Raw genomic sequence first — 26,446 nt, forward strand, 5'->3', positions numbered from 1 at the left:
TTGTCCTCATTTCAGAATTATACATTTTCAGATTCATATCCTAAACTCTTTTTCATGGGTGGGTGATGGCTGTTTATTTTGAGTAATTCAACAGAAATTTGAGGGATTTCTCATTATTTATTGTAAATTATGTTTAGAAAGTGGGATCGTGTTCATTTTGAAATCCCTTTCCTGCATGGGTTATTAAAGGCCGGTGATTTCTGACAGATCAAACAGATTGTAAGGTGGCTGGGGACTCAGGAGGAAACTTTGAAGTACGTATAAGCTGTGCCTCTCTTTTTCAGATACAAAGAGCGGTGTGATTTTTATGGCTTTTGTCTGGAACTCCAGAGGCAGGAACTCCATGAAAAAGCAGTTTATCCATGAATGTTTTGCTGAAGCAGATAGGCGCAAGGCACAGGTGGCTGAATACACACATCAGGTCCACTTGATCCAGCTGTCACAATTGGCAAATGTGATATTGCAAAAGCAGCGGATAGGGCTGGCACAGTGGGCACAATTAGTTCAGAGAGAAGGATCTGCCAGTTTACACAGCAGGTACATTTGGTGCTATGGAGCGTCACAAAATGCAGTTCTAGGGCACTGAGGATTTTAGCTTCTTGGTTAATCCACTGGTACCATTGTCGTAGCAAAAGCAGATGGCACATATACAATTAACCTTCTAATATGTATAACATTACCCATAGCAAAATGGTATTACTGGGTGGTATTATGCAGACACATTTACATATAAATCGAACAGAAATGCAAATGCAATATCGTCGTTTTAGTGTGAAATTTGAAAAAAAAAAAAAGTCAAATGTGTTAGGAGTGAGCCAGGAAACAAAATCCTATAATTTCATGTTGAAAACAAGAGCAATGAATAGGGAGGGGTGGTTATTAAATTGTAAAAGAGCTTTGATCTGACAAATAATGTATTACAGCTTACCTTAAGAACTGGGAAATGTTGTCATAATGAAGCACAAACTGGTTCTCATGGGCTTAATTGTGTTCGTGTGCATGGTTTTTGGCAGAATGCTATTGCCAACCCCATGGGTTTTGTGTTAAGGGTTAAGGTAGTGTGAGTTCTAATCAGTTTGCCTGGGTATCAGTAAAAATGAATGGTACTAAGATTGAGCCGTGTAACTAAGGTGCACAGACTCCCTGGAGAGCTCAGACAGAGACAGGGATTGGTGGGAGAGATATAGCTGAGTGCTTTTAGTTACCAAGGGTATCCTTCATCCAGGCATATAATTGGGATGGGGTCATAAAGAGTGCATTAAACCAGATTGACACAGAACAGCTGGAACATCTGAATATCTCTGGACAACATTGTAAACGATGAACAACAGGATATGGGAGCCTGCATTCTTATGCAATTATATGCATTTGCATATTTCACTTTGATACTTTTGATTACAACAAAAGCTCATTATGTTGTTAAAATGGAACAATGTGTCAGTTCTGACATTTGTGAGTTTGAAGTTCCTTCCAAAACATTTATCTTCATTTTCTTAACGAATTGCAGAATTGACTTAGCCGAATACTTTGAGTCATTGTCATATTTGAAGATAAACTGACCGCCAATCAACCTACAAGCAGGTGGCATCAATGTACTTTGTAGAATGTTTTGATACGTGGCTGCGTTCATTCAATCTTCAATGACATGAATGTTTCCAGTCCCTGAACTGCTAGAACACCCCCCATGTCATGATTGAACCACCTCCATGTTTAATTGTAGGTACAAGGTTTTCTGCTGAAAGCTTTCCCTTTTTTTCTCCAGACATAGTGTGATCCATTTTTGGGGAAATGTTATATTTTAGTCTCATTGCACCAGAGATATTTGTTGAAGAATGTTTCAGATTCCTGTTCGGATTTCTTGGTCAATTTTAGATTGTTTTGTTTTATTAATTTTCTTTAAAAGTGGTTTGCAGCGAGGTATAGGTGCATCTAACTCTTCTTGCCTGATGCTTCTAAATCTTTGAAAAAAGTATTGAATTATCTTATATTAAGTTTAGGGACAATACTTTTGTCTGCGACTATATATGTATTATGTCAGGGTGAGATGATAAAGTGCATATAACAGCATGTTTAGGAAAAGTTAAAAAAAAAAAAAAATTGAAATGCTGTTTGATGTTGTAAAAGTTTTAGGATCAATCACAACTCGTTGTGCGTTGTTAGAACATGAGGAACAGATCAAATACAAAAATTGGCAAAATACAAGTATACAATTCATCTGCATATGTTTATCAACCATACATTTAAAACACCCCATACATACAAACGAGATAATAGTGTTGCATATAGGATCTTCTATGTCTGATAATAGCTTTTTTCTTTGTACAAACCCCCTATGTATTCAGCATACAAGATTACACTGTTATTCCACAATATTGGTTACATACTTCATATAGCTGTATTCTCTGATTCTCCCCGATTCTGCCCTGATTAGAGAAGTTGAGTCACCTTGATCTAGAAAACAGCCTCGCTGTTGAACACTGCCAAGAAAAATGCATTTGTTCCATAAATACAGATTTGGGCTTTTATCATACAGCCTTTCCTCAAAATGCTATGAATATATACTAACTGTGGGTGGGATGTTTTTTGCCTGTTAACCCTAGTCAGACTCCTGTGAAGGGAGCAGAAAGACAAGATGTAAATATAAACCTCCCTTTTGCAACACTGCAAATGTTAGTATAATTCAGCCCACTGTCTTTACACTCAGCTGTTTTCTAGGGTTAGTTTAGTTTACAATACAATTATCATTTTCACTGCCACATTGCTTTAATCACCAGCTATCATTGATGCAGATATTTTTCACATATCCATTTTGTTTAAAAACTATTCCATCTGAGTTGGGATTCCCCTAACATCATGCCTACAGGATGCTTTGTTTCTATTCACAAAAAAAACCAAAAAAAACTGTGACTCTAACTTTGACATCGAAACTGTAAAATGTCCTTATGTAAAGTATAACGCATTTACTGTAATATATTAAGGATGTTGTGCAGACTGTGCTATTCCCTTGTTGTCTTATGTTTTTAAACCTTCCATTTTTGTTATCAGTGACATAGCATGATTTACAATAGCATTAATTGCTCCACAATTATGTGGCTGTGCATCATTTGTATTCAGACTGCAGTGTCTGTCCCATTTACACCTTCTAGCAATGAACAGCTCTCAAGGGCTCCAGTCTGACTGAGGCATGTGGAAGAAACAGCACCTTTTTTAAAAGCCAGAAAAATATCATTTCTAGTAGAGCACAATTGGGCTGATCACTATAGAAATGGACCACTTTGTGCAATGTAAGTGGTCTTTCAGACCATACCACAGATTGCCTCTATATTATTTATATATATATATATATATATATATATATATATATATATATATATATATATATATATATATATATATGTATGTATGTATGTATATATATATATATGTATATATGTTGGGGTTTTCTTTTGTGACACACTGGTTTAAACTCGTTTGCCAGCTGGCAGAAAGCGTATAGCTTTTTTATATATCCTTGGAGAAATCGTTCCTTTCTTTGAAGATTGGGCATCAAGCTGGGCTCATTTGAAGCCTACCAATGCTTTTTTTATGTCAAAGACTGATCTGTACAAAGGTGTTTTAGGTGCATAACATCCATGGATTTTAATTTGATTCACACAAAAAAAGCCTTTCATTTTCATAGAAGCACTGTAGTAAAAGCCCTTTTCACCTTATTTCTGTTTTCCCAATAACATGCCAGGGTTATTTTAAAAATAAGCGTTTATCATTATTAGCATCTGAGAACCTGTAATCGTGTGTGTGTGTGTGTGTGTTTTCATTCAAATTATAAATTAATTCCAAGAATAAACATATTTTGAAAATATGATTCCACAAATACTAATATTTTTTTGGCTTTTGTTTTGTTTTTGCTTTTGTTCTCTTCTTTTCCTCTTGTGAAGTATACAGGAATGCCAACCCAGATGTGAAAGAAAGAATTATAGTCATAGTTAATTAAAGTTAAATAGCTTAGACAATATGTGTAATTAATTAGCTCACTTCTACTCATGACCCTGTTCTTGAATTTCATATTCCGCTCTGAGAATGAATTTCCTTTCAACACTTGGCTGCTAGATGAATTATTAAAGAAATAGCACTGAATAAAATATTAATGCATTGTCTCACAATCATTTTATTATGTAAGCAGAGTGTGGGGCAGTATTAAAGACCTTTGAAGAGCTTCCATGGAGACTGCCACATAACTTATACATGAATGTTTCTGTTGTAAAAAAACAAACAAAATGTTGTTAAAAAAAAATGTGTCAGCTCTGCTATTGTTTGCTCTTTATTTAGCAGCATTTTGACATCTGCATTCTTAATCAAAAGATCCAGCTTTTAGATGATAAGGTGCTGCTTTAATCATTATCCAGGCATGCTAGTGTGGCCACAAAGCAGATCATGTCGGGGTCCATTAGATACTTGGTATAAAATGTGATTTTTTTTTTTTGTTTGTTTCAATTGAGTGGTCTGTTGAGCGAATACTATATACCAGTTTGTAAAATTAAACCATAGCAATGGTAACCAAGCTCACATCTACCTATCAAAGATTTTCTTTGAAAGTTAACCCATGTTCTACATTTTGCTACAACAGAGTAAGAATAAACCCACAAAAAAAATTGTAAACTTTCATAATTATATGTAAAGTTCCTCAACAAATGAAACCAACTATTAAAAAAGGACCCACAGCTGTTATGGACAACTGTCTGTGGCAAATGTTCAGAGAGTCTTAACAGCAATCTTCTGCACACCTGCTTTTGTTTTCAGTCCTTCATGGTGCCATGCAGGGTTGGCAGCAACTCTTCTCATAAGTACCCAACTCAGGAATGAATAGGATTGATTTAAACTAACCTTCTAAAGATGTCTGCTGTTTGACATTTGGATAATGTAAGTTAATTTCCAACTTGTCAAGTTCATTTGAAATATTGGCTGTGCCTTGAGTTTTCTCTTTCTGTTCTTGGATTCTCTCTTGCTTGATCATTAGTGTTCCAATAGACCTCCAAATATATCAAATCTTATTTCAGGCAGGATATCCTTATCAGTTCAGATATCCTTTCTCAGGTGATGAGACTAAAGATTCTGCTGGGATGCCTCCAGAGAACAGGATTTGGTGTCTACATTTTATAAACTTATACTGTATTTGCATTTGTTTGTGTGTACATTCATTAAAACGTGCATGGGTTTTCTGCCTGTAGAGTATTTTTTTAATAGCTCAGCAGCATCTTTTTATGTAAGCACACTGCACGCACGCCACAGCACTCAAAATAATACAGTTTAATGGCCTTAATAGAAATAATTCAATTTAGTCGTTGAAAAAAATTCTACATGCTAGCAGTAAGTCACTGAAATAGATGGTTTAAAAATGAAAGGGCTTTCGTGTGTTGGCATCCAAGACAAAATTATTTATTCAACAGCCGTTCATTATTATTAAATCAACTGGCTTACACACGCATCACCAGACTGTCAGTTAGGATTGTATAATGTGGGACAACAGCTCTGGTATAACTCCCCTAGACTCTCAGTGTCAGCATGTTAGTCCCGATGCAAGAGACAGGTAAAAATATATAGACTGTAGACCAACAGAAAATTGAAAACATTTTTCATGACATCCATTTCCAACAATTGCATGACAGTAAATCCCCATAGAACCCATGAACAGAGGGCTCTTAAACTGTCACTTCAAATTATAGCCATGCAGTGAGAAAGAACTGACTTATTTATGTCTTGATACAAATCTCTTTTTGCATGTTGGGTTTGACTCTAGATGATTTTTATATGTCACGAATACAGCAAGAGTTCAGGTCTGGTTCTTATACCTTTCTTAGACATAAGAAGTATTTTGTGATTTTTGATTTGTAGCAACTCCAAAAAGCCAAAAGCAGCAGTTCCCTTTGATGGCTACTTCACCCAGATATGGTGTCTTGAAGACTATTTTGAATTTAATCTTCAAATAACTATTATAGGCTGTGTTTTTTGTCTTCCAAATGTTCTTTTGTTTCAGCTGTTTACCAAAACATAAAGGGGTAGATGTACTAAGATGGGCCAGTCACAGTGCAAACATACAGCAGTTTGCATTTTCGTTACGAAAATTCACAAAGTGCACATTTTGTCGTATGTACTAAGAAAAAATATGTTAATGAAGAGAGCCGCAATATGTATTATTTGCGTCATCTTAATGAGATCGCTAGTGAGAATTGTGCATCATTTTTTCAAATATATATATCTGTACAGTAGGCCTATACAGTATACAGTACAGTAGTAAAAATCAAATTAATACCTAGCACACTTTTTTTGTACTTAAGCCTACTGGTAACACAAAATACATCATGCTGCTGCATTATAAATGAGAATAAAAGATTATTTTAAATTGAAACTAAATGATTTTAGGTTTTTTTTTATTGTATTTTAATTATTATTATTATTAACTTGGTCTACTTAGTAGCCTAGACAATTAACACACAGTAGATCATGGTTCTATACAGATGCTCAGAATGAGCTGGAGGGGTTAGTGGCACAAGTGTGCAGTCTATTGCTCCCAGCACGCTGGGAAAACCAGAAATGTCACAGAAATTTGTTTTCTAAACTTGTAAGTACAATGTTACTTTAATGAAAATTAGGTACTTGGGTGTTCATCTCAAAAATACATTGAGCACAAATGGCAACATACGAGTAAAAGTGGACTGGGGAATGCCAGCAACAATTGCGACTGTTTAAAACACGCTTCCATCAAATTAAAAGTATGAAGGTCACTCTTGAAATCAGGACTTAAAGGATGTGTTGCAGTAAGAATACCTCTGTTAAGAAAGAGGAACAAGACTAAAAAGGCTAAACTATGCACAAGAACACAGACATTGGACTATGGAACAATTGTCAAAGATGCTTTGGATGTTTGATGGATGGACAACGACACCTGTGACTTCTGCCAGTTCTGTTGTCAATTAAATGCTTGTCTTCTTTCTATTCCTGAAGGATATTCTCTTCAAGTTCAGCTCATCATTGTTAGACAGCTTTTTAGGTCTTCCAGTCCTGGGTTTGTCAATTACAGATGATGTTTCTCTGTACTTGTTGATTATGCTTACAGATACCACACCTTGAAAATCAAGTGATGCAAGCATTTCACTCAATGTTTTTCCTTCTTTATGCAAGTCAACGTAGTTATAAGAGTAGAAAACACTAGTGGAGGCTTTGAGTAAATTGTTGGTGCTCATAATGGATCAGAGTAGAGAAATGCAACATGTCTAAGACTTTTGCACAGCAGTGTATATGAATCAAGGCATAAATGAAAATGTGGTTTTATTATTGTTATTACTAATTATTTAGAATGCAGTTACCTGCATATATCCTGGGAATCATAATTTGTACATCTTCCAATACTGTACATAAAATACAAGTTTGTCGATCCTGACTGAATATGGGATGAGAAACATTTGGTGTTATAAAGTTGTGATGCTGCTATTGTGGAGTGCTACAGTTACCGGCATTGCATGCTAAAGAAAACCCAGAGAAGTTACATTAGAATTGTCAGGAGAAAACCATCAAAGCAGTCATAATACCTACTGATAGTATGTAATGCATGCATCCTTACACTGTTGCACACAATGCAAAATACTTTCAGTGAAAGGAGGGGGTACTTGTCAACAAAAAATTCACTTCCTACCCACTAAATTATTGACTGACAGTGTCTAGGGTTCTTCTGATTGACACAATTTAAAGCAGTAGAATATAATATGATATAATATGTTCAGTGGCATAAATCAACACTGTTCTGTTTCATCTGTCACTTTCAAACAGCTGTTTATGGAATCTACTGGAGCCTTACCAATTATCCAAAATGCAGGTTTACAAGAAAGAATTCATATTGAGAAAACATACTTCTAAAAATAGTGCAGCCTGTATGTATGTGTAACAGGGGAGATCTGTGCTGACTGTCTGGCGCATGCGTGGTACTGCAGGAAGGGGGCAGCAGCCTCGTAGATCCACATGTCAGTCATGGCAGTGACACGGAGAGGTCGGGAAGAGGGTGCGTTGGCTTTCTCTCTCTCTGAGTGGCTGAGAGGCGAGCCTTGGGGGATTGCTGACCCTATAAGATAACGCTCTGTTGTTCCCTCAGCCTGCCCCTCTAAGACAAAACGAGCCAGCTGGCGGGAGCACTGCTGCCGGACCGAGCACGGCTGGAGAAGAACGAGCACAACAACAAATTAAAAGAAAAAGAAAAGGAATTTTTAGTAGTGGGGAAAAACTTGGGCAGTATAAGCAGGTTGAGGGAACGGGTGAGCGTAGAACGGAGACTCGGGCCGTGCGGATAGGACTGGTCGGGGTAACACTACCATTATTTTGTAGTTTTATTATTGTGTTTTATTTTCCCTTTTTCTTTTGCCTTTTGTTTTCATTATTCTTTTGAGCACCTGTGAGTGCGAAACATTGGACTGTACCTGTATTGGTATTACTGTGGAGCTGACTACTGTTGTCGGTATTCAGGCCACAGACAACAGCGCCCTCTGCGGGCTAAAGAGAAAATGAAGCCCCCCCAAAAAATAAAATAATAAAACTGGGCACCAGTGCGGTGTTGCAAATAAACCTTCTGTCTCCCATGTGTGTCAGTGAACTGCCCACCACCCTTCCACTGTATGCTAAAGTTTTCTTTGGGGATGTCTTTTTCTTTTATATTTAACTACCAATTCAGCACTCTACACCAGCGAGATAAACCACAGCATGTGTGGATGCCAAGTAGCTTGCCAGCTTGTTATTTTCAGGAGCTTGTCGTCATTTTAATTCTAGAACCAATGTAGCAGAATCTACAGTAACACTTGTCCTTTACGTCATCTACTGAACTGTTGTATACCATTTAGGGAAACATTTAGTGCATGGGCAATAAGCACATGTTGTGCTTTTCTTAAAATCAATTACCATCCAAAGCTGGAGCATGTTGTTTTTGTTTTTTTTAAATACTGCTTTTTTTTTTTTTTACTGGACTCAATACTTTTTAAAAACTTAACCTTTTAATATACTTACATTTCATCCACTCATTAAAAAAGGAAATACCCTTACTGTGATCATTGGTTAGGTAAGTCCATGATCTGTAATCAAGAATAGGTTAGTTACATCATTTTTTTACATCAGTTGCAGCTGTAATTGTTATTGTTGTTTACAGCCTGAATGGGGTTAAAATGCCCCATCCCTATTAAATCGTGAGAATGCGTGGTCAACAGCGAGTGATTATTGACAAACTGGCTGTTGACCACGTGTATGAGAAACCCTGTGCTGAATGTGGTCAAGGGATAAACTAGGTAATTGATAGCCAGTTAATCCCTCGGCCACAATATAAAAACAAACAGCTTTGGCTGAATGAGGTTAGTGTGTTCAGAGCAAAAGAACGGGAGAGAGTAGAGGAAAACTGAAATATAAAAACAACTGCTACCTAGCTGATCGCTGTGCCAGCACAGTATTTGTTTTGTGAGCTGTTTGTAGCGTCTGTCTCTTGGCCACCGTGCCGTTTTATTTTGGAAAGTGCTTTGTTTTTGTCTAAGTCTGTTATTTGTTTATTAAATGTGCGCACCAGCACTGACTTCACCACCAACCATCCTGGTCACAAACCCTAATTTAAAAATGTCCCTTTGTGTATAAATACAGAAATCAAAAGCAATCCAGTGTGCGATTGAATGTTGTACAAAGGTCAAATATCAAGGTCATTAAAATGCATTCCCTTTTATTTTGTTTCCTGTTCACTGAGTAAGTGATGTGTCAAATGTACATTGCTGTCTTTTTTTTTGTTCAGGTGCAATTGAAAACTTCACTGTCAAGTCAGTATGTAATCCGGACTCAACCAACCAATACCTGTCTCTCTACACTGGAATGTGCTGCTATTGCTCTTTCAATCATGGAAAAGAATGATTCAATACAAGAGGTAGGCAAGCATCACTTTCCTGCACCCTATGCATTTTAAATTTACATTTGGAATGTGTCATCTTACATAAAAGGTTTTGTGACTAAAACTATCCAATGATGCTTACCGAAAGTATGTATTTAACCATTGGTCTTTTTTAGCAGTGTGACGGGGTACACCCCGTCCCTGTGTGTGTGTGTGTGTGTGTGTGTGTGTGTTATTTTGTATTTATTTTTGTATTATTATTTAAAAACTTATTGTTTAATTTGTAAAAACACAATGTTTTGTTATTGCTGTTTTACAGCATGGATGGGGTTAAAATTCCCCATCCATGCTAAACTCGTGTAGAATGTGACCGTCTCCAGATTAATTAATTTGTTGCTAATTTGGAGATGGTCATGTGTATAAAAACCCACAGCTGTAGCTGAGCGACGTTAGTGTGTTCAGAGGCGAAACGAGAGACGTGAGTCGTGAGATAAAGAAACTAATATCTAAAAACTATTGCTACACGTGCTGGTTCTAAACCAGCGTGATACTTTGTTTTATTTTGTTTTTGTTTCGTGTCTGTTTTGTATCTGTCTATTTATTTTGGCCACTGCCGTTTTGGTTGTTTTGTGAAAGTGTTTTTGTTTTGTTTAAACGTTTATTTTGAAATAAATACACGCATCAGCGCTTCACTCACCCCAGTCATTTGTCTGTCTACTCCCAGGTCTGACATCACCACCATCCGTCCTGGTCACAAGCACCCATTTTTTAATTAATGTTATTTCATGAAATATTATCAAACATTTTATTTGAGTCACAGAATACAGATAGCCCAATACCCATAGTAACAGTACAAGTACAATGACAAATATATATCCAATACAGAAACATATATTTTTTAACAAATATTGTCTTTAGTATAACACTGTTTTTTCAAATATTGTGCTATCAGTAAGGAGCCATACAGCATGCCTGGTTATTTCTTTGTCAAGCAGTTCCTAAATTCATTTTGAAGTGGAGTGCCACTGTTTTCTTGCATTTGAAGAACTCATGCAATGAAAGTTGAGTACCTCTTATAAATTATTCTCTTATCCAAATTAAACTGTCAACTTTTTTTAAAAAATCATTGCTTCTAATTATTTCATCTGACATTCAGTGCCAGCTGTAACATGATTATTATTACAAAATGTTGGAGCAGCATAACATATATTAGATAGTACAAGAATTCTGCAAGATTCGCTTCACATGAAAAAATACAATTAGAAAATGTATAGCAAACAATATATATATATAATTTATATAATGAATCAGTGGTTGGAAATTCTGGCCTGTGATTGGTTAAAACCTCATCTTAGGAGCAAAATAGATTAAACTATTGCCCTGACATCCTTACACCACCGGGCAATAGTCTCTGTCTGTCATGTGATTGGTTCACATCACTGTCAGTCCCACCCCTTTTCAAAGGAATGCCTTTCTCCCTGCACCCCTCACAACAAGAGAAAATGACTGAACACCGATCCTGTGACTTAACAGAAAATGAATTACAAAGCATACTACAAAAGAAAGATGCTCCAAACACTAAAATTCAAACAAATTCAACTTGACAAAAACAAATATGACAGGTGGGATATAAACTGGATTACGCAGTAGTCAGCAAACCAAATGATTATTTATTTGTGTTCTTTATTTACTTATGCTGTATCTGCTACATTTAAACAAAATATATAAGTTAATATTTATTTACATATGCCGTAGCAGCTATATTTAAACAAAATATATAAAGTCATATCTTTTATCCTTTTTTACAATTTTTTTTTGTTCAGAATGTAAATGTATATTCTGAACCGCAAGGATCATCTCAGCCAATCAGGTTCATAGGAGAGTGGTCATTATTCCATGTAAAATGCTAGACCACAGAAACAAAAGAAAAGGTCATTTAGCAAGGTATGACCACTGTGTCAGACATTAATGTCATTACATATGATTTGTAGTAATTATTTGTTATTTTCATGTACCGGATTCTGCCGAGTCAACGCCCAGGGTGTGTAAAGTTGTCATTAAGGCAAAAGTGTGGAGGTGTGGGGTTAGGCGTAGGTAGACATTGCAATTAGGCATGCAATTGTAAACACAAATTGTAATGCAATTGTAAATATAATTCAAAGCTGATGCAGTATGTCCACTGTTTTGTCATTTCAAATATTTTCGCAAAACAAATATTAAACTTTAAAGGTCCAGTGTCCAGTGCAAAACCACATCATGAAAAACCACGTTTGTAGTTGAAAAACGCTAAAATAGAAGTCGCTACATTTAAAAAATACATAAACTAAAATAAAGGGCTTTACATAAGTAAGAAATTGCAGTGTCCACTGTGAAAACACACCACTAAATAATAAATTAGCATCCAAAGCACTATAGCATTAAAATGTTCAATACAAAAAATGGTGCCTGAGTTACAAACTCTTGCAGTTTCAAAAAAAATAATAATATGGATTGTAGCGTAACAACAGGAATGCGTAATTAATCAGACTGTGGAGTCTGTATCATCTGATCTGAAACCACTGAGCTCCACGTCTTCGTTATCTGAACCAAAGATAACCCGAACCCTGAATCATTAATGCACATGGCAGCTACTTCTAGGCAGTTTTTTTTCTATTCACGTGAGACGCGATATTTCTCCTCAGGCATTATTTGCGCATGGTTATTAAAAACTGGAAATTAATGGTAAAATGTGACTTTCAACTAAAAGTTGGGGTTGGGGTGATCATTAAAACCGGACGTTGACTCGGCAGAATCCGGTAATTCTTTTATTTAGCACAAGTAAAAAGTAATGTTTTTGAGTGAGCTCTGAAATCTAGTTTATGGAGCAACATGCAGTTTAATCTAAAGCCAGGTCTGAGGCTTTCATTAGCTCTATCACACATACTGTAGATACATAAAGAACGGAGATAGACCAGCATGTCAAATTTCATCATCTGCAGAAGTGGGTCTTTCTTAATGGATATGATCTCCAATATCCAACATTCTTGAAATGTATTTTTGTTTACAACTGTAAGTCGCTCTGGATAAGGGCATCTGCTAAGAAATAAATAATAATAATAATAATAATAATAATAATAATAATAATAATAATAATATTAGAGGGACGTCCCAATTTATTGCATCCTGTGTGCCATCTATGGGATGCCAGTAAGCAGGAATTGGGATGCTGTTTTCAGACAGACAAAACCAATTTTTTTTTTTTTTATATAACTTGTTGCAAGTGTTGTTTTATGATAATGACATTTTCTTATATCAATATTTGGCTATAGAATGAACTTGTAATATGAACCACAAGTTATTATTGTAATGTGATATTAACTTGTTACAACACATCTGTTCAACATCAGTTAACATGTAACGGATGAAAAATCATCCATATATTGCAGCTTCTTAGTTTTTGCTTGGTTTTGCTTCACTTGCAGGTTATACTGCGTCCTCTCAAGGCTCTGTGCTCATTTCAGCTGCAACATGGTGCTCAGGTCCATCACAGCAAGGAACACCTCCTTAAAAATGGAATATATGACAAACCCATGCCAAAGAATAAACGCAAACTGAAAAGAATGGAACTACTAATGAACAATAAAAAAATGTAGGTAGATTTTGTATTTTTTTATTTTACCTTTTCAACTGGGAATAAATAAGTGATAAAGCCCAGAAATGAGAGAATTAACAGGGATTACTGACCAGTTAGGTAATTACAATCTATTATGTAATTCATAGTGGTTTTATGTTGGTGAAGAAGAATGCATTTGTTTGGCAACATTTTTATAAGGTCTTATGTAGATTGCTAGATTATGGAGAACTTGAAATCAGTTTTTTTTTTTTTTTTAAGTCCATTAATATTTATTACAAATTGTTCTCACATCTTGTTCTTGTTTGGTTATTTAAACATGTCTAAAGTAAATCAGGAACACTGGATTTAGTGCTTATTAACCCTTAACTGCTGGGGTGAAAAGACACATTTAACAAAAAATAATGATGCGGCACGTCATTCATGCCAATGCATCACAGAGATTAAATTGCCATGAAACCTAGTTTCTTGATCCTCTGGTGTTGTCTTAAAGCTAGTTTAATCCTAAACCAGGTCTGAGGCTTTTGTCAAATATACAGTGTGACACATAAAGAATGGAGAAACCCCAACATATATACATACACATATTTCCTCATCTACAGAAGTTACAATGAAATACAAGTTAAAGAAAACACAAAGTGTATTTAACTCTTTTGATCCACCTCAGAAATCAATGGTTAACATGATACATAAATATCTAATGATGTGCTGTCTAAACTACAACAAATGACATGAACATCACTCAAGATTTTCATATGGATTATTACATGCACCTGAAATGCATATGCTTCATTAAGCAGGGGTAACTAAAGGAGGTCCTGCATGACTGGACTAAGAGTAGTTATCAGTGAGTACTTGTTTTTAAAATGTTTGGGATTTGCTTTCAGCAATACACTACAAGTTAAAAATAAATGTACAATGTATCGCAGTATACTCTGGTGGATTTCTTGCTCAGGGTACTTTATAAACTGTTTCTGTATTACTTGAAACTCTTCTGCATATTATCCACACGTGCAACGTTGTTGGAGGGCAGTGTATGTGTGTATATTAAATATGTAATATGTATAATAAAATTAATAATAAACTTACATTTTAAGCAGTATACAATAATTTAGTGTGAAATTATATAACAGGAAAGCACACAGTCACCCCAGTATTGTACATCTTAGATAAACTAAATATTTACCATGCATATTTTTGGTAACACTTTGTCATTCTTAGAATTTAGTTTCACCTTAACAATTAGGGGTTTATTAAACTAAGTCCTGCCGTGAACTTAAACATATATTTGGGTTAACGCTAGAACGACCGCGTTTATAGGCATTCCTAGAACAACCATGACCGGTTAATTTGACCGGTGTATTAACCCTTTGCGGTCCATTTATTTCAGCACGTCTCAGGTGTGTCAGGTCCAATTTATTTTCACAAGCGCAGTTTATTTTAGACGCATTGTTTAAAAGTATTTTTTTTCACAGTAAAACAGGTTTAAAAGGCACTGCATATCAACTGCATCTCCAGCCCCGCCCCACCACTTGTTTGCTATATTTTTCACATACCTCTTAATAATAGTACATACCGATAAATCATCTCCTGATCACTCGTTTTATCACCAAACTCCTCAATAATGCGATCCAAGTCATTATTTTATTACTATAACATCTAAAAAAAGCTCTGCAAATGTCTGTGATATTCTTTGAGCGCTGGATGCAGAAGCAGCTATCTTGTTTGTTTATGTCCGTGTTATCTATGTGGTGTCGGGGGTATCTGTATTCATGAGATACGCCCCTTTTTTTCGGCTTCTCTCGGCTCCTATCGGTCTCACTCGGCCATTTAATGATTTTCTCGGCTCTTTCTGGAGAAAAAACGACTAGAGATCTGTTTTTTATGTATTATTGATGATGTCGGACAGGGTCCAACATTGGACCGGAAAGTGAAAATTGCAATGTCGGACCAGGTCTGACATAGGACTGCAAAGGGTTAAAAACAACATAAATATTATAATGAAAGGACAAACAATTGAATATAAGTCGTAGTTTTATTCAGGAATGTGAATGTATTTATATACAGACATATTACATAAAGCGCAACCTCAAAAAACTGTAAATATTTGAAAATAAATTTCTGTATATACAGGTATATCATGGACATACAAAACTGTACAACTGAAACGATGTAAATAAGTGTTAAAAAACAAAGCGTATATACGCAACCAAAGCTGTGTGTTTATATACAGACATACTATAATCGAAATGACATGAATAAATAAACATTTGAACAGATTGGGCATCATTTACAATCGTTTACAAAGTCTAAGTGCTGGCACAAATCACACAGATCCTGAACTTTTCAACATATGCAGTGCACTTACTGCAGACTGTCTTTTCGCATTTGGCACAGATATCAACAGTAACCCAGGCTTCTGGCACCAAATGCACCACAGGCATATACTAGTGCAAGGAAAGCTTCTAATTCCTCCAAGGGCATTGACCAGGGATCATCTTGTAGTTGTCGGCGAGCTTCAGGATTGCCTCTTCTCCCACTGGATATCCTGCGCCCTCTTCACACACTCGATCCTGGCACTTTGCTGGCATCCTCCTCACTATCACTGCTGCTGGAAGATTCATCTTCACAAACCCAGTCTGCTCTTCACAAGACCCAGATTCGTCATTGTCCGTCTCTGCTGCATCAGAATCATTGTTTGGTAACATTTTGCAGTAATTCCAAACACTGCTTTGCTGTCCTGCATCTTCTGCAATCCATTTTCAATGTATATTGGGATAAAAATGAATTTCTTAGAAAATCGAGCGACTTGTACAGTAACCAGAGTGCAAACAGACAGTCGGGCGCTGTCAGCTGTCAAGGCTGATTGATGGGCTATCAGGAGGCTCATTGAAACAACAGAAATATCAAAAGACCGCTCACTTGAGGAATGCAGACATGATATAATCAAACTTCAATACATGGCGACAAGTCCCGAATGATAAATACAAACAATAACGCAACATTTAATTGTTATAATATGTTTTACATGTATCGGTCAATTTGACTGCTCCTGGTCGGAATAGGTATGACAGTATTTTATCTTGTTAATTTTTGCAGCTACGGGATTCTTTCTTTGTCAGGTAATTAGTACATATATTTATGAAAAGTCAGGTAAGAACAGCTCCGTATCTTAAACACACGCAGTTTAAGTTTAAATTCCAAAAACCGAAGCATAATATATATGAACATTTATTTTACAAAAGCAACTGAGCAAATTAAACTTATAACAAAACTTTTTACAGAAGCGCAGCAGCACAACAAGTTATAAAAAAGTCAAATTTATTTTTCTGCTTTTATAGACAAAAGGGTATTCCTTTACCTTGAGTCTAAGGCTGTTCACAATCAACACAGATAATGCGCTTCTCCACACGTGCAGTGTACTTTCCACACACCGCCTTTCTGCACAGGGCACAGCTGTACGAAGTTTTATTTTTATTGCACTTGCCAACCTGGCATTGGCGTCTCTTGCGGCTGTCAGCGGGGTTGCCAGCTTCAGTTGTGGGTACACGCTTGGCAGTCTCCCTCTGTTCCAAATACTTATTGCAAAGTTCCTGTGCTAACTGTAAAATATATTCTCTCCTTGGTAAATTCTTCTCCGTGCATTCTTTATAAAGTTCCCAGGAGTTGATGGCTGCTAGGTCCAATACATTGTTAAACACCTGAACAGACCACCGGCGGGAGCCAGCTTTCACAGAATACTTTCACGCCATCTGATCCAAAACATCAACTCCATATTTTGTTGCGTTGTAAAACTCCACGTTCTCTGTTTTTTTTTTTTCACTAGTCCCGATGGTAATTGACTAATGAAGTGTGCTGAGCAGAAGTACATTTTTCGATGGCTTGCATTTGTAAATGGTTCTAATTACAGTAAACACATTGCGGACTGGTAAATAAAAATAATAAAGTAGAATACCGTTCTGTATAATCAAAATACAATTGTTTTCTGTGTGGCTGTCAATGTGACTGCTCCCGGGGCTTTTAGGTATAATGTAATATATCTCCTTTATTTCTGCACTCCCGCATTTGATGCTTTGTGAGAATATGCAATACATACGCACAGAAAGGTATATGAACGCACAGCCCCATATGTGTTACACAAGTGGAGAAAATTACATTTTAAAACCAAAAACCACCAAAATAACTGCTGCGGTGCTTCTAGTGTTAAATGGATGTTGATGTTATCCTTTTTTTATTGTAATAGTTTCACAAAGAACCATCTTTATTCAGGTAACACAGAAGCATCAATGATCTTCATAACCATAATAGAAAGTCATGCAGTTCAGAAAGAATTGTGACAGTTTCTAGTTTACTTTCAGTTGTGATGTCTTTGTTTACTTTGTTTTAAATATACTGTACTGTTTTCTAAATTGCAATACTTTTGTTATGAACAAATGTTACTATTCAACATCTTGAAAGAGTGAATGAAAAATTAAGAAAATAAATCGGTTGATACTTCAACCATTATGAATTATGTCAATATGGAAATGATTTTTAAAAATGCATATGTTTCTATGTCCTTTTATTTGACCAGTTTTAATAAAAGTTGCTATATTGAAGTCAGTGGTCATTGTTATTCCCCACACGGTCCCATTGATGTATTTATTTTAAAAATGGCTTTGCTTTTAAACTGCTTTTTATACAGGCATTACTGCCACAGCATTGGAAAAGGATTTTTTTTACAAGTTAGCAACTCTTATTTTCTTTTATTTCTCAACTTTCAATAAGCAGTGATTTAAGTCTGCATCTTTAACGAGATCGTTCACACCTTTGAGTTGTTGACACTCTCAAAGGGTGAGAAACTTCTCTGTGCTAACAGATGCTATGTTATTACAGACTGGTAGCAACATTTGCATATATACATATTTAATTGTTTTTTTCTTATGGAACTAAACATAAGACAGAATAATTACATATTGAATTTTTACTTTTACCCTAGCCTAATTACAAATGCATACTGCTCATTGACCTATTATATATATATAAAAAAATAAAAAAAATAAAAAAACATCTGTAGTAAGGCCCTGTGAAATTATTTTTATATTTTATAATTTTTCGTTTTATTTGTCACAAATTTTGTTTTATTTCATTTTATTACAGATACACATTAATAAAACAACTCAAATATATGTATATCAATAATAGTATAGTATACATCATGTTTTAACTACATACATATTTTTTAACAATGGATAATGAAACATTATCCACTTTTTTTAAAAAAAAAACATTTTGACATAAACAGACCTCGCACAGAAAAATAATTTAGTTACCACAATTTCTCCTTAGTGGCAGTAACGTTAACGTACAGTCCCCCACTCTTTAATTAACTACCTAGTTACAGTAAATACTGCCCATACCCTCTATAAAAATACAATAAGAAAAATATATATATATATTTACACTGCCCTACTAAGTGGGACTGTCATAATAAATGCACTACAGCAATCTACCCATTAAAAATTATAGGAATTGTATGTCAATCCCACTGAAGCAGTATACAACAAGCTTGGGGTTTCTCAGTATTTAAACAAGCAAAGCAGATTCATTCATTCAAACCCCAAACAGCATTTGCTCCAGTGCAAAGTTTGCACCACTTCAAATAAAAAAAAAATAATTAGCATACTGATACAAAATATAAGCAAACAAGCCATATTTTCCCCAAAAGGAATAAACCGTGACTGCTTAACGACAGTATCTTTCGTCTACAGAATCTGCACATCATTATTTTGTCACCGTCAGCTGCATGACTTTTACGACCTGAAAAAAAGAAACAAGGACCAGGGGTCACAAATGGAGTTTAGATAAAGGTGCATTCAGAACAGAAAATAGGACACACTTTTTTACAGAGAGAATTGTGAGGGTCTGGAACCAACTCCCCAGTAATGTTGTTGAAGCCGACACCCTGGGATCCTTCAAGAAGCTGCTTGATGAGATTCTGGGATCAATAAGCTACTAACAACCAAAGGAGCAAAATGGGCCGAATGGCCTCTTCTCATGTAAACTTTCTTATGTTCTTATTCTCTTATACATCCCCTCATGCTCAAATTATTTGCAGCGTTGTTTAATTGTTTAAATGCACAGTTTAGGCATTTTAGAAACAAACGTCACTTCTCTTCCATCACAATTTGAAATTAGATATCTTTCAAGATTTGCTTTAACATGATTTTAAATGGTGTTAGCAGACCTGCTTGTCTTTCAGAGGTAAAATAAACAGGTAGGAAGAAAAAATGTATATTTCAGACACTAACAAGAAAACACTATTAATGTCCCTTCTAGTTCTAATTGCATTATTGTTGGTTTTGTAAACTAGCTAAATATTAAAATATTCTTAATAGAATAACCTTTACAATGCAATATCACACAAGTTGTTTGCCTGAAATAGATCCTCACAGTCTGTCATTCAACACTGACCTTAATTGAAACCTGTCGGTTAGGCTTATAAACACTAATAGACCCAGCATGTGGGATGAATCACACAGCAATTCCAGAGGCTGTAAAGGAGGTTACGAAGAATGGAAAAAAAGAACACTACATTTGAGAAAAAATAATGAAGAGAATTAACAACTACCAAACAAAAACATGTCTGAACAAATATAAAATAGAAACATAAAGCACATTCCTCCTAAATACTGTGTACCGCACTAACGGGAGATGACAGATTATACTCTGCTGTTCTGCCGCAAATGTGTTGTCGTGTACTCGTTTCTGTAAAATGACAGAACTCTTTCACAAGCAAATAGAACTGTAACCTTGGCACAGATGTTTTTAATATGGTTTGAGAAACTTGAGCTTTATAAAATGGATACTTCATGTCCCTTATCGACCCAGGGAGCTGCTAAAAGATGAATTTTGGAAATTATGTGGTTTCAGAAATTATCACTATTTGTGTGCAACTGAAAATTTGTCTCACTGTACAACTGGAACAACTGTGTGTTATGAAATAGAAAATATCAAAACCGCAAAGAAGGCAGGAAATACAGCTGAAAACTGACCTTGGGCTGTTTGCATAAAGATTTTTGGGGGTCTTTTTTTGTGTGAAATTTGCATGTGATGTATAAACATGTTATGTTTCAGTACGTTGTGCTGTAAGGAAGAAACCAGCAATATGGAGGCTCATTATACAGCAGCTTGTCTTATTAACATGCATTATGTAAGGTGGAAGAGAGCTTTTCAAAGCTTTGTTATGACGTTCCATTTGAAGCACTGTTTTTTTTTAAAGATCTCATTTTTCAACATGCTATTTGTTTTACAGCCAACCAATACATTTTCAGCAAAAATACCTTCTCTCACGCAGATCATAATCAATTATATTTCTGAAATATGTAAACAAAACATTTTATAAGTTCATCTGAAAATAGTTTAACATTGTATTTATCTTTTCCATATGATTAAAACATTACAAACTGAAATACCCAAAATACAGTACTACAAAATACTAGAGATCTTGGAAAGGACTTGTCAGCCATGAAACACCCCTAGAGTTACACCACCATGTAAAATGTGGTGTAAACTACATAAATGTTTATGGTTCAACACATATGGGGCACAAGAAAACAAAATGCTATTTTAGATATTTCAGTGACACCAACCAAATATATAAAACACTCTTTCAGTTTGAGTGTTTTTTATTTCATTACAGCATTTAGCACGTGCACTAAACAGCACTATTGGTATTAAGCAAACATATGAAAAGTTTCATTCATAATTCTGATTTGCCACCATTTGAGATTTAACCACTGGTCATTTTTTTTTTTTTTTTTTATGTACACAAAACATTTTAGGAATACATTAAAAGCTAGACATCCGGGTTGTATATCTCTGAATAAAATCCATATTTGATGTACTGGTACTCTTCATTGTAAATGTAATATGTTATTTTAAATCCTAGTATAGAGGTATATAAAAAAGACACACTTTTTCATTAACTGCAAATAGGGTGATTTATAAACAACGAACAATGAAAAACATTTTGGAGCTCCACTATTGGCCTTGCACATGATCTGCTAAATAATAATAATAATAATAATAATAATAATAATAATAATAATAATAATAATAATAATTTACATGAAACTTTTCAACAGTACAGCACCTAACTGTATGACTTGGTCTTGGCCTGTCTGGATACTTTTATTGGAAGATCTCTGCTGTATTACAAGCACTTTGCCCATGACCTGCATTCATGAACAATAAATCCAGAAGTTCTTCAACACTGTATGTGTTCCTGTCTACCATGACGTTCTACTTTTAAACCTGAAACAAATGAACAAACACATGTCCTGTCATAATGTTAATTTCTTATGGTGAATGAGGGACAGACGTCACCTGCATATAGAGGGAGGTTCCTGCTGCATATTGGGAATGTATAGAGTAAGCTTCCATAACACATCACACATGAATTCTTTAACATTATAACTAGGGCTTCTGATTTTCGGTTTTAACCGACAAAACCCGATAAAACACCCCCGATACAAAAGAAATTGAATCGGTGGATAGCCAATAAACACAGGAAAACACCGGAAAAATTGTGGAAATGGTTAATCTATTCACGTTGACTTTACCCTTTTCACATTTAAAAAAATAAAACCTACTACAAAAATAATAATAAATAATAATAAATACATTTCCCTGTGCTGCTGGGCAATGTCCCGCCTTCCTGACTTGTATCTATCATTGATTAATTCTGAATAAACCCGCCCCAACTACTGAGTGACAGCACATTCCTACATTTCTATTGGAGACTCCGCTTGCAAGATTTAAAACGAGATTACAATCAGGATGGAGGCTTGTTAGCGTGATTTAAAACTTTAAAACATGGAGGATTTAAAACAGAATTGTGGCGAAAAATACAAAAATGCTTACACACAAAAAACCCAGAATGTGCCCGTGACCATAGGGATTTCGTTGTGGAAGACAACAAAGGAAAGAAGATACAACTTAAGTGTGCAAGTACTGTCGAGTTACTATACATATTTTGACACACACACAAAAAAAATCCTCAAGCATTTTGGAAAGTAACCGAAAATACTAATTGCATACAGTATATCAAAAACGAAAGCCCCGAAAAAACGATTTACATAAAACTCGAAAATAGCTAAAAATAAGCACAGAAAAATACAATTAATAAAACCCGAAAAACAGAAACCCTAATTATAACCTTAGAGGGAAGAGAGAAATCAGTACCTAATCACCATCATTCTATATTTTAGCAGTAGTATTCATCTAAAATACATACAGTATAATACAATTGTATCATGCAAAATGTTTTCTTCAATAGAGAGAGGTAAGGAATGGCTTTTACTTTACTATATAGAACTATTTACCCATTTACATGCAGAGCACATCAGGGGCATACTTAACCAAAACAACAAACTGCTCCCCAATCGGGCTCCTTGGAAGTACTCTCAGACAGGTGTTGTTAAAGTGGATAGTGATGGATGCACATTTCACATGCAGTGCCTCTAGTGACCAGCTTCTGTCTGTCAAACTATTAGTAACACTGCATGTGTATTGTGTTGTATTTTAAAGAGTCAGTATTGCCTCTATACAGTATAAGATAAAAACAATACCTGTGATGTTTATTTGGTATTCCTATCTCCCCTGTTGAAAAAAACTTTGTGAAATAAATTCCAAAAGCTTGTTTCTTCCAGTCAGATAGCAGCAAGAAGCAACCAACAAATCCTGTGAATTCACCTTCTTATTTTCACTCGAAAGACTGTGCTCATACATATTTCACTTTGGAAAACAACAACAACAACAACAACAACAACAACAACAACAACAACAATAATAATAATAATAATAATAATAATAATAATAATAATAATAATAATAATAATAATGAATAATATATTTCCCTGAAGAAATGCTAGCAAAACTATTGGCAGACAACAGCATTACTAGCAATGTTAACACAATGGATTTGTAATTAATACACAGACCCTTATATGGTAACACACTGGTAGTAATAAAGTACCATGGTAATGGTACTGACATGGTTATTGCTATGTGGCAAACAATGACAATGTTACCACTAGGTGGTAGCTGCCTTTGTGTTACAATTGTGCCCTTGTACTATTGTAGTCTCACTGCATTGCTATAGAAGATCACTTAGTAAGGTAAGTCCTACTACTGGAATTCTTAATATGAAGGTTCATTAAAAAAAAGAAGTGAGTGCCCAGAGAAAACAGCCAGCCTAATTTCAATGACAATATATCAGTAACAAAGATTATTTTTTAAATGATCCACTATTACACAGTCACAATAATCCAATGTCTTTTAATGATTTATTTATACTGTTACTAGTGATGATTTTAAACACCCTTGCTAAACAGATCATTATCTCCACCATTTGAAAAGAAAGTCCTGTAGTATTGATTCTTAAAGAAAAAAAAAAAGTGATCCATTTTGTTTGGAAATATTGTAGGTTGAAGTTGATAAATTAACTTTGAACAATTTGGTTTGCATGAAAGGGAATTTGTGAGACAAAATGGATTTCCAAACTTGTAATAGGTGTATTACATAAAACATCAAATTGATCTTGAAACGTCAAAATACTAGTATTATACTGGCACAGTGCACATATATTTTATTATATATATATATATATATATATATATATATATATATATATATATATATATATATATATATAAATATATCTTGATCTTATTCTACAGGCAGCAGCCGTGTCCGTAAATAGCTATGAGGACACCGAGGTCCTGTCCTCGGTTGTTTTTTTGCATCATCAATGCTGATGCTCATATAAAAATTCTGTCAAAGTACAAAAGACTCCTTCATTTTCTCTGTTGGTTTGCCATGTGACATAGATTTGGAAGTTGAATAATCAATACCAAGCAGTCATATAAACACTGCCAGCTATAGCTTGAAACCTAAGTTTGACCTTGATAGAATGTCAGCTCTGGTTACTACGTTGGTAGCAGCATAACATGCTGACTTTAAAATATCACACTATATTGCTAGTGAGATAGTACATTAAAATTGTGTCCTGTTAAAATGACATGCCTGTCAGACATAGTGTACCTTAGACACCAGTGATTTAATACGTTACCAGGCTTAGTATAAAATCCCTGAGTACCTAAGTGTGAGTTTTACATCTAACACAGCCACAGCAGCATATCCAGTCTGTTAGTTAATTAACTGATTATAATTAAAAATACATATTTGTTGTGGGATAAATGATTCCTCAATGAGAAAAGTAATAACTATAACAATACAAATTCTCTCATTTAATTCATGGTGCATACTTTATACAGTATTTAATAATGTGCTAAATAACGAGAAACAAGTCACTGTTTTTTTTAACACTTTACTTTCCGTTCTGAACGAAAACAGTATTGGAGGAAGTCTATTTTTAACCCTTTGCTCAAGTGAGTCCTTTACTATATGTTCTTTGTAAATGTCCTAGGTGAGACAAATGAGAGGTATAAAAATTTAAATAAACACTACATTTGTCAGAGCCTAAGTACAGTTTATTAAAACAAACCTTTTAAGCAAGCTGTTTGTGAGGAACACATCAATCTAGACTGTGTGATGCATAGCATTCTGTATTGACTTCCAATAACGCTAATCTACTCACTGTAAACCACTGCATTTAAATCATGGTTTCTCACAGAAGGAAGGAGTGTTGCTTTAGTCAATAATCAGTTAGACCAGGAGACAAACTAATGAGTTGTCTGCCCTTTATGTTGTCTGTGACATGATCTTAAGTCTTTAAAACTAGGACACCTAAGGTTTTACATAATACCACATTCATCAATTGGTTACAAAGAGAAAACAAGTACATTTCATGAGTGACAAAGTGTGAGTCATTATCGTGATATACTGTACCACACAACTTAAACTGTTTTGAGTATAAACTTTTGGAACTGATTAACCAAAGCTACCTTTATAGAATGACCTTAAAGCAGTGAGAACCAGTTCTTTAAAATGCTTTACCTCTTATCAGATCAATTAACATTTATTATAATTGGTACCCCCTTTTTTTTTGCAAATACAAAGTGCTGCATCCTTGTGTCTGCTGTAGCTCACCTGGTCTGATTCCAGAGCATTGGACCAGGTACAGAAATAATATTTCATTTATAGGGTTGCATTTGAAATATCTCCATATTTCAAACCGAAATATATATATATAAAAAGAACCAAACACAAGAAAAGAAGCAGCAGTGACAAACGGGTGGCCCAGTTGATAAGAATATTTTAATCCATTTGACTCTAAGGCGGCTCAGGTCAGGGCTGTAAATATAAATGCATTAAAAAGGTCCCATGCATAACATTTCACTTATTGCTGATTCAGCTGAAGTCAGACTCAAGAGCTGGAGCAGCACATAACTGACCTTTTTCCAATTTAAATCCAGGACCTTGAAAAAGGAAAGTCCAAAGCACTTGTCACATACTTGCTATTACAAGAGGATGCACCTAATGTACTGTACTCCATTGCTAGTATAAAGAGACTCAAATTGAATCCACTTGGAGTAGAGATTTCTCCTTGTGCACTTATTGTGCCCTGTTGTTATAGCTTGAATATATTGTTAAATTAGCTGTAAACCTGGCAGTGTTCCGGAATGAATTGATGCATTGATTTCCATTTAATAATGTCAATAAATGAATCCAGCCAGCTACTGTACCAGTTTTCATACAACACAGGGACCTAGAGTCACCATTATTCCAGTGGAAATTGCAACCCATGACTTTGAGTGAGCTTGTCTGCAGGAGATGGGTCTGATAGCACTCAGTCAGCGGCATCCTGTTTCTTTCCTTTAACTACTCGATTCTGGGCTTTAGCCATATCTGGTTAGCCACATGTGTACATTACACAATACTTTCAGTATTTTATTAACTTGGGATGTGGCAGCTGTCTTGGATATGAAACAGTG

General features: G+C 35.2%; 1 protein-coding gene across 3 annotated transcripts in view; it reads left to right on the forward strand.

The window, feature by feature from the left end:
* Positions 1-26,446, forward strand: part of LOC117408689 (tRNA-uridine aminocarboxypropyltransferase 2-like) — a 70,838-nt gene that overhangs the window by 32,062 nt on the left and 12,330 nt on the right. The window contains exons 5-7 of one of the 3 annotated variants that reach the window (XM_058992632.1): positions 9,806-9,934; positions 13,360-13,526; positions 15,906-17,328. In XM_058992632.1, the coding sequence (XP_058848615.1) occupies positions 9,806-9,934; positions 13,360-13,526; positions 15,906-15,918 (309 nt within the window). In that variant the 3' untranslated portion in view covers positions 15,919-17,328. Of the gene's footprint in view, positions 1-9,805; positions 9,935-13,359; positions 17,329-26,446 lie in introns of those variants that run through there. The other 2 variants (XM_058992626.1, XM_058992638.1) reach the window with 2 other exon arrangements.

Source organism: Acipenser ruthenus, chromosome 2 (genome assembly GCF_902713425.1).
Source record: "Acipenser ruthenus chromosome 2, fAciRut3.2 maternal haplotype, whole genome shotgun sequence".
Classification (NCBI taxonomy): Eukaryota; Metazoa; Chordata; class Actinopteri; order Acipenseriformes; family Acipenseridae; genus Acipenser; species Acipenser ruthenus.